Source organism: Micrasema longulum, unplaced genomic scaffold, assembly GCF_059751315.1.
Source record: "Micrasema longulum isolate JH-2025_06_02 unplaced genomic scaffold, ASM5975131v1 h1tg000108l, whole genome shotgun sequence".
In the NCBI taxonomy this organism is placed as follows: Eukaryota; Metazoa; Arthropoda; class Insecta; order Trichoptera; family Brachycentridae; genus Micrasema; species Micrasema longulum.
The window spans coordinates 4,061-23,196 of NW_028277314.1; the positions used below are offsets into that span (position 1 = coordinate 4,061).

General features: G+C 31.4%; 2 protein-coding genes across 2 annotated transcripts; one reads left to right on the forward strand and one right to left on the reverse strand.

Moving 5' to 3' along the window:
• The first annotated feature begins 219 nt into the window (after positions 1 to 219).
• LOC148284582 (uncharacterized) lies at positions 220 to 7,533 on the forward strand. Its single transcript, XM_088237765.1, has 2 exons — positions 220 to 357; positions 7,062 to 7,533. Exons 1-2 carry the CDS (start codon positions 337 to 339, stop codon positions 7,500 to 7,502), a joined length of 462 nt encoding a protein of 153 aa, XP_088093891.1. The 5' UTR covers positions 220 to 336; the 3' UTR covers positions 7,503 to 7,533.
• Positions 7,534 to 14,925: 7,392 nt separating this feature from the next.
• On the reverse strand, positions 14,926 to 18,145 carry LOC148284583 (uncharacterized). Its single transcript, XM_088237773.1, has 2 exons — positions 18,063 to 18,145; positions 14,926 to 15,656 (listed from the first exon to the last, which is right to left on the reverse strand). Exons 1-2 carry the CDS (start codon positions 18,078 to 18,080, stop codon positions 15,096 to 15,098), a joined length of 579 nt encoding a protein of 192 aa, XP_088093899.1. The 5' UTR covers positions 18,081 to 18,145; the 3' UTR covers positions 14,926 to 15,095.
• Positions 18,146 to 19,136: the final 991 nt, after the last annotated feature.

A 19,136-nucleotide genomic window follows, 5' to 3' on the forward strand; every position in this document is an offset into this window, starting at 1 on the left:
TAGCAACATTTTCGCCTCGCTCTCTTATGACTGACTGACTATTGCTAATTTGGTGTAATTTATACTTTTATAAGGTTAATTAACATTTTGTATATATGTATATTTGCGCAACATAAACTAGGCACGTACATCTAACTCGCTGCAAACACAACACATCATGTCAGAAACATGCCAACTGGGTAAACAGAACTGAATGCTAAAATTACCTGTAAATTGCCAATAAATAATCATTTGCTTCGTTGACGTTGTGGTCTACTTATATAACCTTCGGTACATCGTAAATCTTATCAGATGAACGCTTAGTTCTGTGCCGAAAAGTTATCAGCGAACTCCATCATGATTGAAATATTAAGTCGGGTAAGTTAATGAATAACATTTCAACTTCAATCAAGAATAGATTGATAAAATATTACGCTTCGATCTTTCAAAATACAATAGGGTATTAAATTAGCCCTATTTTATTTATTATTTTTATTTATAAATTTATTGCAAAAAAAATTATATACATTCTTAATAACAGGGAATATATATAAAACCAATTAATGTAAAATGAAAACGGAGTGTTCTCTGTTTATGATTGTCTCCATCTAACATGGCACAGCATGTTCTAAGATGGAGATTTTCTATCTTTAGAGCATAAGTAGTCCTATACTAATAAAACAATAATATAAAAAAGAAAAACTAATACTACTCAATTATAAATGCCTAGCTAATCAAACGTAAGAAATTAAAAATCGTTATTATACAAATATAAAGTATATATAAAGTATATATACGTGTCAAGAATACATGTTAGTTCATAAATAATAAAGTATAATATATAATAAAACAAATATAAAGCAATGAAATACATAAAAATATAAATAATATGTTTACCACTTATATAAAGTACTACGTTTTTTTATTTACATATATTTTTCAAAAAAATCTCTCGCTACACTATTTATATGTGCAGTTATTATTATTTTAAAATTTGTTATACATTTTGAGTCTTTTACATTTGGCAATAAATCATTGAATATTTTTGAAGCTATAATATATTTATCATAAAATTTAAGTAGTAGGCACCTCACAAACAATTGTCTTACATTCAATATCTTTAACTCAGCGAATAGATCTTCCGTTGAATATCTCAAGGTTTTTTTAGAATGATCTTCATGATCCATTAGAAGCTCTTAAAAACCGCAATCGTGAGTCCCATTTATAAAAGGGGATCACATTCGGACTACGAAAATTATCGTCCCATTTCTCTACCACAAATAAAACCTTTGAAAAATATCTTCCTAAATACATTTCAAATGTATTTTTATAGAGAAATAATATATTAATTATAAATTAATATAGGTTGCAGGAAAAAAAATTACAGCACTGCTACTTTCTAGATTTTCAAATCATGTAAACATGGAGCTCAACGATAAAAAAACATGTTTTTTTATCAATTTTTAAAAGCCTTCGACACGCTAGACCATGAAAAATTCATAAAATACCTCGAAATTGCAGGAAAATACCGAATAAACGCTGTTCTGCAGCACTGAAACTGTAAATGTTAGTCAATAATTATATATGTAACCACTTACCGACTTTTCTATGTCTACCAGTTTTGTCAGGACACTAACACGCGAACCCCACGACAGACTTAATATTTTTATATAAAATCATTAATTCTAAATTCGAGTGTTGCGAACTCCGCGAAGTTACCAACACGTATAACTAGACAAAATACTCTAGTATTATTGTCACCCTTCTCAAACCGCGTATACACGGGCTAGCAAACGAATGTACCTTTCATATCCACATTTTTAATTTGAGTCTCTGTGAATTCAAATCATCTCTTTATATCTTTATAATCATCTGTAATTGGCTTATTTGTTATTTGTTTTGTTATATATATATATATATATATATATATATATATGATAATTATAGCTGTTGGTTATCAAAATAAATAAAATTAAAATAAAATAAATAACATTTTATGATGTTCTATAGTAACGATTAACGATCAATTTGCTAAAGCTACTTACGTTAATGATCTGTAGTGAACTCATTTTATGTTCATTAATACCGACGTTGTATGCTGACATACATATATATATATATTTTTTGTTATTTTTCATTTTATTTTAATATTTCATGTTTTTATTTTTATTGTGTATAGGTATTGCTTTTAGATGTTTATTATTACATAGAAATTGTAATGCTTAATAATATAATATAATAATATCCTACAAAATTTCATGCTTGCCATAATTAGAATAAATCAAAATGTCAAAAAGAAAAGAAAAACGACTCTTGTCTTTTAGTAATCAGAAAACACTACCAGGTTGCAACAATCAGATTTTTTTGTCAAAGCCAACTTAAATTTGATTATATTATAATGCCAGAAAAAGTGTAAAAACCTCCGTTTAGGAAAAAAGCGACATCACAAATTTAATTTTATAAATGGCAGTTAAAACATATCGAGGCTATACTGACAGAATGCATTAAGTCAACAGTATTTACGTGTTTAAAATATTTTTGAATATAGGTGCATGTTAATTATATGTTAAATCAAATTAAAATTACTGATGTTTCTACCGTGAGCGATCTGGGTGTTTTGTTCGATTCGAAATTATTATTTAAAGAGCACATTATTAAAATATCTAACAAAGCTGTAAAATTATTAGGATTTGTACTTAGAACCGGAAAAGATTTTAAGAATATAAACACATTAAAGTATCTTTACCCATCTCTAGTTAGAAGCCAACTAAATTATAATTCTCCAATATGGTCACCTTATCAAATCACTTTCTCAGATTTTATTAAGAGAATTTAGAATAAGTTTCTTAGATGTATTAATTTTAAGATGGGTTTTTCTACTAATCAATTAAATTATAACAAAATTTTAGACTCTCTTAAATTAACTAAATTGCAAGAACGAAGAACATCAACCGATCTTACGACTTTATATAAAATAATAAAACCAATGTTTGATACCCTTGATCTACTGAAATTGATTTCATTCTATGTACCACCTAGGTTAAGCAGAACATCTACAATATTTTATTGTCAAAATTCTCGAACGGTAGCTCAATATAACTCACCTCTTGTTAGATTACAGAATACCGGGAATGAATATGCATCATATTTTGATATATTTAGTTTATCTCTGCCTAACTTAAAAAATAAAGTGACCAACATATTTTTATCAAAAAGAGCAAATCATCTTCAGGAGATTGGGTTGGAATAGTTATAATTTTATTGATTAATGTATTTTGCTTTGTATAATTTCTTTAAAATATATATATCATTCAAGTAATTTATAATGTGTACAGTACGAGTAAATTTTTTTTTTCTCGATTTTTAAATATTTTTATGCACCTTTATACCACATATATGTAAATGGCAGAAGTGCCGTATATAAATAAATAAATAAAAAAAGATGTTCATTAAAAAATTTATGCTATGCCTAGAATAAATATTACTATTTTAAAGCTTAAAAAAATATAAAAAATAGTGGAAGAAATAATGCGTTGAAAGAATAAAACAGCTTTAAATACGATTATCTAGGAACTTGTTTTCATGACTTAATGCATTATGTCAGTAAAGCGTCAATATTATGATGTTATGGAAAAAAACACGTTAAAAAAAATATTAGAAATTCAAATTTAAGGTTAAGACATGCCATGCCGTGTCAAACAATTTATATGTGAAATATATAAACTATATTATTATTGGAGCACACATACGAATATAAAAATATTCAACAGAACTAGTATTATTAACCATTGTTATTCTTTTTGTATGAATTAATCTATTTTTTAACTTTCATTTCTTTATTTATTAAAGTCACTACTTGGTTGGCACTTTTAATTTTTAAAAAAATATATATAAAAATTTTATGCACCCTAACAGGCCCCCTAGAGGCCCAGTTTCAGTGATAAATTACAGCACAAAACACCCAGGCTTGAGATTTTTTTATATTTTTTTTGTTCTAGAAGGGCGAATTGTTTTGACTCAACACAGGCTTAGCAGAATAAAAGAGCCTTAATAATAAAGAGACATACAAATTGTTTAAATACAGTCATACAAAATTAAACAATAAATTAAATGTAAAAACAAACAACTATAGGTACTAATTATGGGTTTTATAAGAACAATAAATAGAGTTCATAACTTGTTAAGAACATAACTTTGAGTTCAGTCAAAAAGAAATGGAATTTTTATAAAAGGGATAAGCAAATAGAGAAGAAAAAGAGGAAGGAAAAAAGCAGTAAAAGGAAGTAAATATATAAATAAAATAAAAATATAGAAAGTAAGAAATAATAATATATGCAATAATAATGTAATGTAGAAATAAATAATAAAACGTAATAAATAATCAAATAATAATGATAACAAATATTGCTCATTTCATGTCTCTTAAAAATAATATTGACTTTTTTGAAAAGTTATATTTATTTACTTATAGGTTGTCTATTACACATTATTTGAGACATAAGTCCCAACTCCATGGGACTAAAAGTCCTGTGTTGAGTTGGTACGAGCAATTAGTTGACATAGACACATGAGTATATCATCAAAAATATTTTATAGGATCAAAAACACAACGATAATATTAAAAAAAACAAAATATGATTTCATCAATATGCTTAACAGTAAACTCAAACATTCAAACTCAAATCCCTCCCACTAAGGGAAATCCAGTCCCTCCTCTCTTGAAAATGGTTTTTATCCTTGAGAACTTAATACGCTCTTCCAAAATATTGAACACTCTCGCTGCGATAATGGAGAGATGTCTCAGATCAAAAACAAAAAAAAAGTTGATATTTATTTAAAGCAGATTACTATCTGATTACCTACTGGAACAAAAAAAAAAAATAAGAAGAGAAAACAAATTTAGAGGCATAGGGGTGCTATTCTGAACCACTCTCGTGGCACGAGAAAACAGCTTTTCTCGTGTATTTTGTATGTAAATACACGAGATAATACGGCCACGAGAGCGTTTGGAATACCAGTCCAGATATACTTATTGTTATTCGAGGAGACGTACTCGATTGATGTATTTAAAAAAAAAAAAAGAAAATTTATTTATAAACCCTTACGGATTATTACATTTATTTTACAAAAATAATATAAACATTTTTTATTCATACTCTGTTGTTCAAAATAATATTTTTTACATCTTTTGAAAAGTTTGTCTGAGTCTTTTGTTTAGTTTTTCTGGTAGTTTATTGTATATATTATTATTTTTTACACTGATTTGATCATTGTAGCGATGGTAAAAAAGGGGTGTTGATTTGCTATTGAATCTGGGTATTCTTAATGAAGAAGTCCAGTTATTTTGAAATATTTTCTATCATTGTCATGATTTTTAAAAAAAATTAGTAATTTTGAAATTACTCCGCTCGTGATGTCGCAATGTCACGATGTCGTCGGTGAGTTGAGCTGAAATTTAAAAAAAATCCTGTAGCGTTGGTTGAAGGTTGAAAAAAATGCCTACCTGGAAACCGGAAAACTATAATAACACTCTATAATTGGTATTGGTTGATTCGGAAAAACTTGTTCAAAGTAGTTCATTTTTTAAAAAACAATTTTTATTATTTTTTTCATACGTTTATGAGAATCTTCGTCGTACAATTAAATGTTAACTTTTACTGCGTTCAAGGTTTTTTTATTTTATTTTTTAAATTATTATTTTTTTCTTTTAAATCTAATTTTCCGTAGCACTGAACTTCCTCATTGCCTAAGATATAGTAGTTCGGTGGAATATTTTTCATTATTCAACCGTTTATATAAATATACCGGCTTTTGAAAATTCTTCGAACTTTGAGATGATTAATTCCGTAGCGTTTTGCTTTTTGAATTGTTAAATAAATAATTAAAAATAAACTAATTTAATACAAATGTCTTGTGAACTAAGTTGTGGTTCCGTGGTAGTGTTGTGGGTCCACGGATCAAAGATCCGAGGAAAGAAAAAACGAACTTGAATCGGGTTGCGGTCTCGTGGCTAGTGTTGCGGACTCGCGGATCAGAGGTCCGAGGTTTGAACCCCACTCTACCCCAACTTGATTCCCATTTTCTAATAGTGAGTTATTTACAACTCGTTTAAAAGGCCCAAAAATTCAAATATTTGGGTAAATAATAAGAACCCAAATATTTCCTATTAAAAAAAAAAAATCCGCCCAACCGCAACATGATTTCCAGAGGAAAATGGATGCTAGAAATAGCCTTAAAATAATCACGATTTTTATAAAATGGCCTCACAAAAAAGTCTTTCCATGTTATTTTATTATTTTCGTTTTTAAAGAAGCAAAAAACTACTATGATTAATGTTTTTTTTTCGTGTGACGTCGGATAAATTTTCCAGAAAGGTTTAAATATCGTCGTTGCGCCGGTAATATCTGTTAAGTGACATTTTGCATTTTTTTAAGGAGATAATTTAAACAAAGTATCTTTTGATGATGGATTTTATTTTCAAATACATTTTTATTCATGACATAAAGGAAAAAAAACGTAATTTTATTTTGAAAAAAAATTTAACTATATTTTGTTGAAACAAAGCTGAGAAATCTTAATGAGAAGTTAAAAATACTTTTTTTTAAATCACTTAACAGATATTGCCGGCGCAACGACGATATGCATATTTTGAATTACCCGAAAACGAGACCTTTCGCGCACGGCACGTATGACGTTTTGGTGCCAAACTTGTGCGCAATGTTTATTAGAAGCGCAGTCGGCAGTCATAACTCATGACATCAAAATGACGTGATGCCAACTTCGGGCCGTTTTGTATGCGCTCATTTTTAAACCAATAAAATATAATTGAAAGCTTGTTTCGAATGCATTGATAGTTATATCATTAGAATCTTAAAAATCCGCTCTAAATATATATAATATTTGAACGTTATTCCCGGCTTGTGAAAATACCCTATTGAGATATTTGGGAAATAAGAAATCAAATACTTATTTAAATAAAAAAAAACAAATTTCCAGCCTAATTTGTGATCATTTCTATCGACTGCCGATGATACACGTATCTCTGAAATGCAAGACTTTACTTGTTTTTTTTTTTTTTTTAGGTAGCGTTCTTGGCGTGCATCGTCTTGGTTCAATCGGCACCAGCTCCTAGCCCCAATTTCGGTGGCTTCGGTGGCTGCGGCGGACCCCCCGTGTTCGTCGGCTCCTCGGGATTTGGGAGCCAGCCCGTGTTCATAGGGCCGCAGGGCTTCGAGGGAACGCAGGGCTTCATCGGACCCCAGATCTTCGAGGGGCCTCCCATCTTCGAAGGGCCTCCCATCTTCGAGGGGCCTCCCATCTTCGAGGGGCCTCCCATCTTCGAGGGGCCCCCCATCTTCGAGGGATCTTCCATGTTCGGCGGAGCCCCGGGATCCGAGTACATCATCTCCATGGTTCCCGCTGTGCCCGCCCCAGCGCCGGTGGCTCTGGTTCCGACAGTCCCTGTTGTTCCCTCGGGATACTCGGTTCTAGCGGGAATTTTAGAAGGACTTCTAGGGAGATGATTTGATATCAATAAATTTATTAATGACACTACCTAGTGAGGTTAATTATTTTAATGTTAATATTATATCTTATTAAATACAAATAATAAAATTAAGTACATAATATATATTGTTTTTACAAAAAACTGTGAGTTATTTACTAAATTTGACTAATTTTATTATAATTATTAGCGGGTCCGACAGACGTTGTCCTGCTCGATCGTTGGTTAGCCTGCTATTAACTTGGAAAAAGATTTTTCATTGATAAGTAGGTACCTAGGTACTTGTTTATGATTAAATTTTAAAACTCCAGAGTCCTATAGAACGCCAAAAAATGACTCTATTCATTAAAAAAATTACTACTTGAGGAGGTACGTGGAAGGTGAAATTTAGTTTTAAGTTCTACCCTTTTCTCAGATATTTCTTTCTTACAATATGTAAATATTTAATTAAAATTTTTATTATAAATTGTTTTTAATTTCTTTGTAGTATATACTTGCTTGCTATCTTATTTCAGTTTTATGTACATATTATTACTTGTTACAATATTATTATTATTACCATACCTTTATGTAAATATTATTCTGTCCCAAAATGAGGTTGTTGTAACTCATTGGACTGCAAAAAATGTATGATTTAATAAAAAATATTTTTTTTTTACTTATTAATATTCAAATATTGAATTTAAGTAACCAAAAAAAATCATTTTCAAATATAAAATTCTTTATGCAAATGTCAAACTCGGTTCTTCTCACCAAAGGGGTTGCACTTTATTCATTAATGCGATTTTCAAAAATGTATTGAATGTCAGTTAATATTATTTTACTTATACCAAAGATCCAGTAAAAAGAAATTAATGGGAAGAAGTTATAAGGAATGTAAGGAAAAAATTTGATTGGGATCCATAAAAAGAGAATTTTGTTTGCAAATATTAAAAACAATTTTTATTTCAACACGAAAAAACAACATCCTTCCATTTTTTTAATATGCATTCTCGTCGAATGCAACCCTGGTAGGTCGATGAGAAAAAGATTTTTGTTTTTTTTTTTAACAGATTCGATTGAAAATTTTAATATTTAAGAACACACGCAGCGCAAAGATCTACATTTTGCTGAAAACCATACGTAAAAGTTCAGTGAAATCACACGTACAGAGGAATTATAAAAATATTATTTTTATAATAATATATAGATTATTTGGATTTTTATTCGCAGATGTAAAATTTAATGAAAGAGAAAAAATACCGACATCTGCCGATGCGTGTTTTCATTAATTTCGGACATCATATGATCAAATTCAACCAGGTAGTGCTGAAATTTTACTCTGCGTTCAATGCTAAATTGAAATTTAAGTATTTCTTTTTCGCATTTTAAATACGCTTCTGTGAGTAAAAGTAGCCACTTTAAAAATAATAAGATAAAAAAAATCGCATTTAAAGCAAAAAATACTCGTTTGAATACGTGTGACCATGGTAAAAATTCTAAAAAAAGATATTGAGCAAAGAAAAGTTCATCTTATAGTGTAAGATGGTTGGCACGTTCGCCAACCATTTTTGGGGTCCAGGGTTCGATTCCTTTCAGGATTAATAAATTATTTAATAAAATTATAGAATTTTTAAATGATTCAATTAAAAATTTAAGTTAAATCATCTTAATATTGCTACACCACTGTATTATTAAATTAATTATCCGTATTATATTTTGATATTACGTATAAGAAAAAATGAGTTACGAGTAAGTTACCTACTTGATAAAAAAAATTAAGTTCCTATAACGCGTTTTTATTCATTATTATCGTCACACCCTTATTCACATCTGATGATGCATAAAGCACTGCATTGGTTACCGCATTCGTTTTAAAAAAAATAATTATTCATATAAAATCAACGAGTTAACTATAAATTCTTCTACGGAAGTCCGTGACCTTGGTGTTGTACTTGATAGTAAACTTACATTTAACAAACATATAGAAAACACTGTAGAAAAAGCTTACAAAATGTTAGGGTTTGTCATACAATCAACCAAACCTTTTACAAGAACGGACGCATTAAGAAAACGTATTTTTTCATATATACGAGAGTCCTCGAGTTTGGTTCGCTCAATATAATACTTACGAAAATCTCATTAAACATATTCAAAATTATTTTCTTAGACAATTAGATTTCAAAAAGAATATTTCATTTTCAAATAGGACTGAGTCCGCTAATTTTCACAAGGTTCAAAATCTCGCAACTCGGCGTACCATGTTGGATATGAGCTTTCTCTACAAAATTGTTAATAACCTAATTGATAGCCCAGAAATTGTTAGAGGCATTTCATATCGAGTCCTTGTCCGTAGAACTCAATCTGTACTCTTCGACATTCCTAACTCAATGACTAATTATTTGAAAAATAGCACTCTTCGAAGAATACAGATTACCTATAATTACAGTTTTAGTGACATCGACATATTACATTGTAAATACCATATTATACGGTTCATTGGCGAAAAATCAGCGTGAACTATAAAAATAATACAATATGTTGCATTTGCAAAATAGTGAGGAAGGAGTTTCTAATACAAAAAAGGGGAAATTAAATTACAATTACCATGGCGACTGCTTTTCTTGACATTTGGCTTGGCAACCGCCGGCTAAATGCAATAAATAGCATGATAAATAATAAATAAATAGATTAAAATAGCATTTTTGGAATATTTTCCATATTTACACCGGTGAAATTCAAATATGTTTGCGCAGCAAGATTATACGTCGCGAAACGTAAATATTTTGACATAGGTGTTCACGGATGTTGCATTGTGATCGCGAATACGATAAACAACCGTGGTGAGAAATTGTAATCACGTCGCGTATAAGCACGTCGATAGTTATTTGTGATTGAGCTACAGAGGCACCAACCCGGAAGGCCTTCAAAGATGTGGCAAGACAGTTAAAGTTCGGTATCCCTGAAGACCGTTTTGTAATGAAGAGATCCTCGGATTTACTACAAGATGAAGAAAAAGAAGACGTATTAAGAATATCATCATCATTCACCTTTCTGCACTGTTTGGTTTCTCTAACTGGTCTCACCTCACTGGTCCCACCAATCCTCTTTGACCAAAGGTTGTATTTATTTTTATATTTTTTTGCAGCATCAGGGTGGAGTATCTAGTAACTCTTGAATTGCTCTAAATAAACCACTGTAGCAGCTATAACTGACGATTTATTTTTAAGCATTTCATTCACCGTTCGCTTCCTCAATTGCTGTGTTAATAGTTATATTATCTTTTCTTTTTATTCAAAACTCATGATCTATATGGCAAAACATAAATTAGATAAAATAATTTATACCAAAAAATAATTTGAATCGGGTTGTGGTTCCGTGGCTGGAGTTGTCAACTCACAGGTCAGAGGTCCGAGGTTCGAACCCCGCTTTACCCCAACTTGATTCCCATTTTCTAAAAGTGAGTTATTTACAATTCGTTGAAAATGACCACAAAATTAAAATATTTGGGAAAATCATAAAAACGTATAAGCATACAAAAAAAATCATAATGAGACGGACATAAGAAATACAATGAACTGGGAGTCCGTTTCACTATGCTTTTTGATGTCCGTTTAATTGAAATTTCTAAACCTTAAATAAATTTAAATATATTCATTACTTTTGAGAAAGAAAAAAACGTATTCACCATTTAATAATGTACGTAATAATGCAAGGTAACAAGGTAAACCAGCAATTGTAGTTTGGAAATAAAAATAAATTTAACACTAAAGGTTTCTAACTTTTTACTAAGCTCTTTATTGTACCATTTTTAATACAATGTACAAGTTTTAAGCAAATATATTATTTTCATACTTACGCACCCATACACCGCACCCTCTCCCTCTTTCATTCCCACACGCACATGTATCCTCTCCCTCATTCATTCACGCATACACACATTCACATACACATGAATACAAACGTCACACAAATACAATTACTAAACTTCTTTTCTTATATATTATGTGTCATTATATTTACAGTGGATTTTTTTAATTGGCTTTATATTGTTAAGATTTTTCTAATTATTTTGTTTATGTAATAGCTGTAAAAATCCCAAATAAAATGAAATAAATAAATAAATAAAGTTTACGTTTGCCAAACTCTCAAGTTTGTAAAAATAAAATAGTCTAACTATTTTGGTTGTTTATTTAACTGAAATTAGATAGATCGCATGTCATCGCATATTATTTATACAAGTGGCCTAAATTCCAATAATTCTTCAGTAAACAACCCGACAAATAACTAATTATAAAAGGTTACATAACAGATTAACAATAGTTGTATTTACTTTTAGTAAATAGTAAATATATCATGGCAATGGAATGCTATTGTCAACACCAAGAAAATAAATAAAAATAAAAGCAATTATTTATTCAATAATACTTCATTTTCGACTAAATACATTCAACATATACATTTAGATCGATTTATTATGTATTGTTAATTTTAATTAATTGTCTCAGTCAGAATAAAATTTTCCAAATCACCAACAAATAGGTTATTTCTGAAATCGGATGTCATTCGTAATTTCACCAGAGATTTAGGAGTTTTTCTGGACTATAAACTGACATACAGCGAGCATTTAGATAAAATAGTAAATAAATCACTGTAATTACTTGGCTTCATCAACAGAATATTCTCTGATTTTACTAATGTCCGCACCATCAAAACTCTTTATTGCTCAACTGTTCGCCCTCTTCTAGAATATCCCTCTGAGGTTTGGTCGCCATTCTATGTGAATCATTAAATTAGTCCGACATCGCTTGCTTCGAAAAGTAGCGTTGATGCTTCGACTAGAGAAAGGTAACTATTCATATGCTGATTTGGAGTCAATATTAAAAATTTAGATTTTTTAAATTTACATTTAGTGCTTTATCGCCGTCAGAGCAACCTAAGTATAAACAGCCAATTTGTCTGTTACCCTCAATCAAACTTTCCCAATTCTGACGACGATAGGGTATGTTAGTTCATTAGCTTGTTAGTAAACCAAAAGAAACGAGTCCGATCGGGAGAACCAGTACCGTTTACCACCCCTTGTTAAGTAAATAACAGCATTTATCGATACTATTCCTGGCCGATTACCTTTCGTTCCCATCCTTCCTTTGACCCACCCTTATGGTACCTACCTAACATCAAGATAGAAGATATTCAAAACTAGAAGATTCGTATTGAGAACAAAAACCACACAACATTTTTGACTTTACATAAAATCGGATAAAAATTGGTTGGATTTGTCGCGCGTCGTGGAAAACATTGTTAAATTTTATAGTTCATTTTGTCATCCAGTGACCGAAATTGAAGAATAATAACATCATATTAAAGGTAGGTATCCATTCCTTTCTTCAAATATTTCCCTTTTACAAAACTGAATGAAATTCGTTTTTCATTTGCAGTCCGCCTTTTCGTTAACACCCCTCCACCGGCCAAAAAATTCAAACCTATTAAGCCCAACAAAAAAAAAACAAACTTCAACAGATGGAAGAATCGAAGGAATATAGATGAAAGAAGATTAAGTTTGTAAGTGAAAATTCTTGATGGAAGTTCATTGTAATTTATTATATAAAAAAAAAACAAGTGATACTTTAATCCGTACTTTAAATAATTTGATAATGATCCCTAAGATAAAAATAACTTTACTTAATTTACTTTCATATAATTTTGAATTATCTATCCTTACCTCTATTTTGTATAAATACATTGAACTCCTTAATAAAGATACCAGTCTCGAAGATGTCGTGAAAGCGATGAAACCGGTCACCGAATATTCCAAACTTGTGGATTAAAGTATCACTCGTCTTTTATTTATATAATAGAATATAGATGTTTAAATGAAGGCAGAATGGTGAATGTTACACAGTGTGTAAAGTGGCCACTTAAACAAGCCGATGGTAGGTCATACGCCCTTCTACATTCTTCTACATTCCCTTCTCTTAAAAGTTCCTTATCTCTGTTGTAATAAGTAATGAATTAATTTGTTTAATTAACAGACATGTATTTATTTTTTCATTTTTCTAGCACAAGTTATTTACGACTTTCAGGAAATGGTCTGAAAATTTAATTACGTATTTGAATAAATAATAAGAACTCTGGTATTTCTCTTTTTTAAATAAAGAAAAGAGAAAGTTTAAGAATTATATCACGAGAGGAAGAAATAAATCAGACTTGTTTTATAACTATTAAAGTCCAGAACCAGCATACCAGCCTTATACTGATTACCATTACTGTGGAGCCCAGGGATAGGCGAGTGCATGTGATAGTCGGTCCTAGAATTTGCAGAAAAAAACGGAGATCTGTGACGAGTATGTCGACCAGGTACACGGAAACACACCAACTCCATCAAATCTGGGCCTTAATTCCAATGGGAAGTTAACAGAGTTATCTTCTTAATAGATTGAGTTTTTCTACTGACATTTCTTTGTGGAACTGCATTTTAATTATAATAATAAAAATACGTATAAAGTTTTATTCCACTTTTATTTACATGTTTTCTTTTTTTTAGAGTTATTTTCGACTGTCTTTAAAGAAAAACCGATATTTATCTACGAAAGTGAGTATATTTGCATGAACATTTAGAGTATCTTCGTCGATAACATATAATTGAACATGTTTAGATTTAAAAAAATGTGTGTATATTCTGCTTTTCATACAGAAAACTTAATTTTACTTTGTAGATAAAACTCAAGATAAATGTTAACTTCCCATTGAAATCGGGGCCCGGGACAGTCAATGAATGAATTGATGACTTTATGAAGTAATAATATTAGGTCTGTTAAAATTCTACTATCGGAAAGTTTTAAAAGATTTGCCAAAAATAACAATTGATTATAATGAAATAAGTCAGCTGGAATATGTATTTTAAAATAAATATATTTTAGAAATTTATTCTGGACGCTCTCATGTGAATCAGAATGTACACTATAATGGGGTGACCAGGGTACGTATTCTGATGGGAAGTTAAAATTTATCTTCAATTTTATCTACAAAGTAAAATTAAGTTTTCTGTACGAAAAATGGAATATGTATACAGCTTTTTTTTCAACACGGAAACTAAATTTTCTAAGTAACAAAGAGACCGATGTAACGGTTTTGTCCCATTTCCACTCGAATGTTGCATTTTTTTTCATTAAATGCAGAAAGATGGATAATGTTCATTGAAGTCGTTTTATGATCTTAACTTATTTTAAGGTTTTTTTGATTAATTACAAAAATTGACAACACTGCGGTGAAATATTACATTTTCGCTCAGTAAGTTTAAAAAAAATGATAGTGAGCATAGTGAGATAGCGAAACTGAAGACAAGTCTTTAGGTTTATGAACAGTGTTGGAAAAGGGTGGGTGTTTTTATTGTACGAATGTTTAAACTCAAAATGATGTGCGAGCACAATAGGAGAAAAAAATTCTGTAGAAAAGATACACAATTTTCATAGAGCATAAAAAAATATATTTTCCACTAAACTATTTTAAGAATACAAAAATATTTTTTATTAATCTATGGTTGTGACACTTTGATGTGCGGTATTACGATATACCCCACCGTTCAAATAGATTGTTTGTTTTTGTTCTTACGCAATCGTTTTTACATTTCTCTTTAACCGAATAGTGAAGCTAAAGCGGCAAAGAGGTCTGTCGGGGACGGCGGTAAGAGGGGCGTGGCCGGTGCGGGAGGGGCGGCAGGGGGCGCAGCCGGAGCATCCGGAGCTCCAGGGGCCGGCGGTGCAGCCGGAGCTCCGGGCGCCGGAGGAGCGGCCGGAGTTTCAGGCGCCGGAGGAACGGCCGGAGCCGCCGGGGCGGCGGGGACCGCGGGGACGGCCGGAGCCGCGGGATCCGAGGCTGGCACGGCCGGCACGGCGGGCACGGCCGGCACGGCGGGCACAGCTGGCACGGCGGGCAACCCGGGCAACCCGGGCAGCGCGGGCAGCGCGGGCAGCGCCGGCAGTCCGGGGATCTGCGGGAACGCCGGCACCTGGGGCGCGCCGGGCACCGCCGGGAGAACGGGGATGCTGGGGGGCGCCGTGGGGAACAGGGGAGACAGGAACTGCGGGAAGGCCGGGAAGGCCGGGAAGGGGTTCGCGGGGATGCCGAAGGCCGGGATGTCACACGGCAAGGGGGCGGATTCAATGCTGATGGCCAACGCCGCTAGGCAGAATATCTGAAAATATAGAAACAATAAAATTATAAGTCCTATTTCGATGCATATGATATAACGTGTAGGTAATATCAAAATTTAATTTTTCCACTTGTATTAATATTTATGTATTAGACGTTAATATTAGCTGTCACCATTTTTTCCTAATTTAAAAATAATCACGAAAAGTAAAACAAAATGGTAAAGGTTATAATATGCCATTCGAAAGAAAATCACGAATGTGCGTGGCGAAAGTGGGGCATAGTGGGGGTATTTTTGGACACAGTCCGATGTATTCAAATATGATTCTACGCTCATTCTGGACTATTCTTAATTCTATGGTTAAAAGTATTTTCTAAAACTATTATTTGTAGAAGAAGTAAATAAATAAAATTTAATTAAAGTAAATGTATTCTTTGGCAGGGGGTTTCTCAGTGAAGAATACATTGTTATTTCAACCGTAAAACAATATAACATATTCTGAACATCGATCTATTCAAATCATTTTTCAGAACAGATCGACTATCATTGAACTATTGTTTTATGAAATTTGCATCTGAATCGCCACGTAAATTATAATGAACATTTTAATTAGCATGTTTTTTCAGCAGTTGTTATTTTTATTCTAAATTCGTTGTGAATTCATAATGGTAACCCAAATATCCGACACTAAGTGTTTTTTTTTCGGTATTTGAAATATGAAGATAAATGGTGTAAAATAGGAAATAAATATAGAACCACGATTGAATTTTAAAAAATAGAGTAGAAGTAGGTATAGTATTTCACTAAATAAAATAATAATTAAAAAATGAAAACGTTATGTATTTGAAAAAAGTAAAGTGTTTTAGAAATAGATTGTCATGGAAATATCCATAGATTACCATTGAGATATATAACTAGAGTAAATATGCGCGCTCTAAATATGGTCCCTCAACCTGCGGCCAATTGCCAAATGTTTGATAAAACGGACTTCAGTCTGTTGCGAGCTTTCTCCGGATACTTTTGAACTTTTGTCTCCTCGCAATTACTAAAATGCCTATAAATGTACACTAAGATACTGCGCAAATCGATCTGGAAAAATAGAAATAGCGATGGTTTGACCTTTTACCGCTAAGATATCTTAATCAATACTAGTTTAAAATAGCTATTTTAATGTTAAAAAATGTTTTCTTTATTTGTTTCCAGTATTTATGACTATATCCTGCTTAGTTAGTCGGGTGTATAATAAAACAATAAACAAAGGTGACGCGTATGCGGAAGGGAGTTAGTGTGCATGAAAGTAATAAATCAAGTATGTTTGGCTTGTAATGTGAGATGGATTCGATTTAATCTACATTGGAAAAACTAAAAGAAACTTTGGTATTAGAGTAAAAGAACAATGAGGGCGCCATATTTTTTTTTCTGAATTCGCAAACCATCTGATAATAATCATAATTTTAATAAAGACACTGGATTAAAAGTTCGTTGAAAATAAAATATTAAAATTAGACAACTTGGAAATCTTAGAAATTAAAAAGTGATTCAAAATAAGAAAAAAATAATAAACGACCAAATAAACAATATTTCCTTTAGTCCACTCCTGTCTAGTTTTGAACGAATCCACCTCACATTACAAGACAAAAAGACTTGATTTATTACTTCCACACACACTAACTGATAAAATAAAATAACCGGGTTGTGGTCCCGTGGTAAAATTGTTTGACTCACGAGCCGAAGGTCCCAGGTTCAAATCCCACTTTACCACAATTCGATTTCCATTTTTCCAGCACAAGTTATTTACGACTTTTAGGAAATGGTCCGAAAATTTAAATATTTGAATAAATAACAAGAACTCAAGTATTTCTCTTTTTAAAAAAATATAAAAAAATAGGATAGAATTCATTAGTTGTTCAGTATACCTTAAAAAAGAGGCTTTTATACATTTGAAACCGGTCATTCGAAAAAATGAAAAATAAGTGGTTAAAAAAAGTTGTTTTATTTAATGTATTTACTGTACTATTTCAAGTGAAAATAATTACAATATTTTCATATAAGTAAAAAAGACTTTGTATTGATTTTAGATCTCTGTGCAGAGCCAATTTCTTAATATAAACAAAACAAGTATATTATAGTTTCATAAAACAGTACAGAAATAACTGATATAAAGTGTGAAATAATTCAAAAAACATTGTTAATAAATTGTTTGAAAGAAAACAAAAAAGCTATTGTAAAGAAAAGAAAAAAGATTTTATTAAAGTAGGAACCCATATAAATTTCCCCACTTAAAATACTAATACAGACTTGACAAGTTTCTTGAAAAAAAAAGTAATTATCAAATATTTTTAACTGGGTTACATATTACTTTATTTTTTGTAAAAACGAAAATAAATGTGAAAAAATCTTAAGAGTATATATACTCTAAGGAAAAAATAAATGTATTTGGTAACTTACTTGTAAATAAACCTTCATTTCGAGGACTAGCTGATATAATTAAAACTTTGACTATTCTGCACTACGGTGATAGATTGTATGATGATTATTGGAGGTGGTTTCAGGTTTTATAAGTTGATAAACGAAAACACCAAAGGAAGATGTTATAAAATACGAATTAGAGAATTTTCAGTTGATACAGCTGACGGTTAAACACAATAGTGCAGTATGCGTCATTCCGTACCCACATCTCCAAATTACAGCCTCATTTTACGTCTTAAAATGGAGAATACCGCTTCTAAGTACGCGAAAGGTATTTTTGTTTCATTAATGAGCAATTTGAATAATATAATTCATTTTCTTACAATTTTCACCACAACACCTGTACCAATAAAACATTATGGTGTTCTTATAATATTCGATACGCAAGTTCTAATTATTAGTGGGTCTTTATTCGTCTTTTATTTCTCTTTAATTAACATTGTTTTTGTTTGTATTTTTGTTCCGCCGTCACCGCTTTATGATCTGAATATATTAATTCTAATTTTAATTTTATCAATAGAAACATTATAAATTTATTAACCAATTAGATTATTTAAGTATAATTTTATATTAATTAATAATCATCGTCGTTTCATTTTCCGCACCAACTGGAGCATTTAGATCATAAGGTGATTAGTCTTACGCTTTAGCGGTGCTATTCTGAACGCTCTCGCGATCACTTTTACAAACACTTTTGTAGCGCGTATTTATGTACAGAATAGCAGCCCGGGGCCGCGATTATGATGGGAAGCGAAGGACGTCATACCTTAGCCGTGACGGTATACTTGAAGATAAATTCTCTTTAATGGATTACGAAGACACACTACCGACCCCCCACCTTCAAGTTTTGGGTACATCGATATGTAACGAGGGGAAGCGTACGTCACGGTACACATATCTACGCACCAAAGTGACATAGCTTCATTATGACGTCATAGTTGAAGATAAATTCTCCTGAGCTATCACGAAGATACTCGAGTTCGAGTTTTGAGGTAAGTACATCGGTTTGTACCGACGGGTCTAGTACCCTTCGATTTACATATTTATATACGC

Excerpts from the sequence above, each read along its gene's own strand:
- LOC148284582 (XM_088237765.1), top strand. The coding sequence starts at position 337 with ATGATTGAAATATTAAGTCGG. Across the intron at positions 358-7,061 it reads TGATTGAAATATTAAGTCGG|GTAGCGTTCTTGGCGTGCAT; the intron begins GTAAGTTAATGA and ends TTTTTTTTTTAG.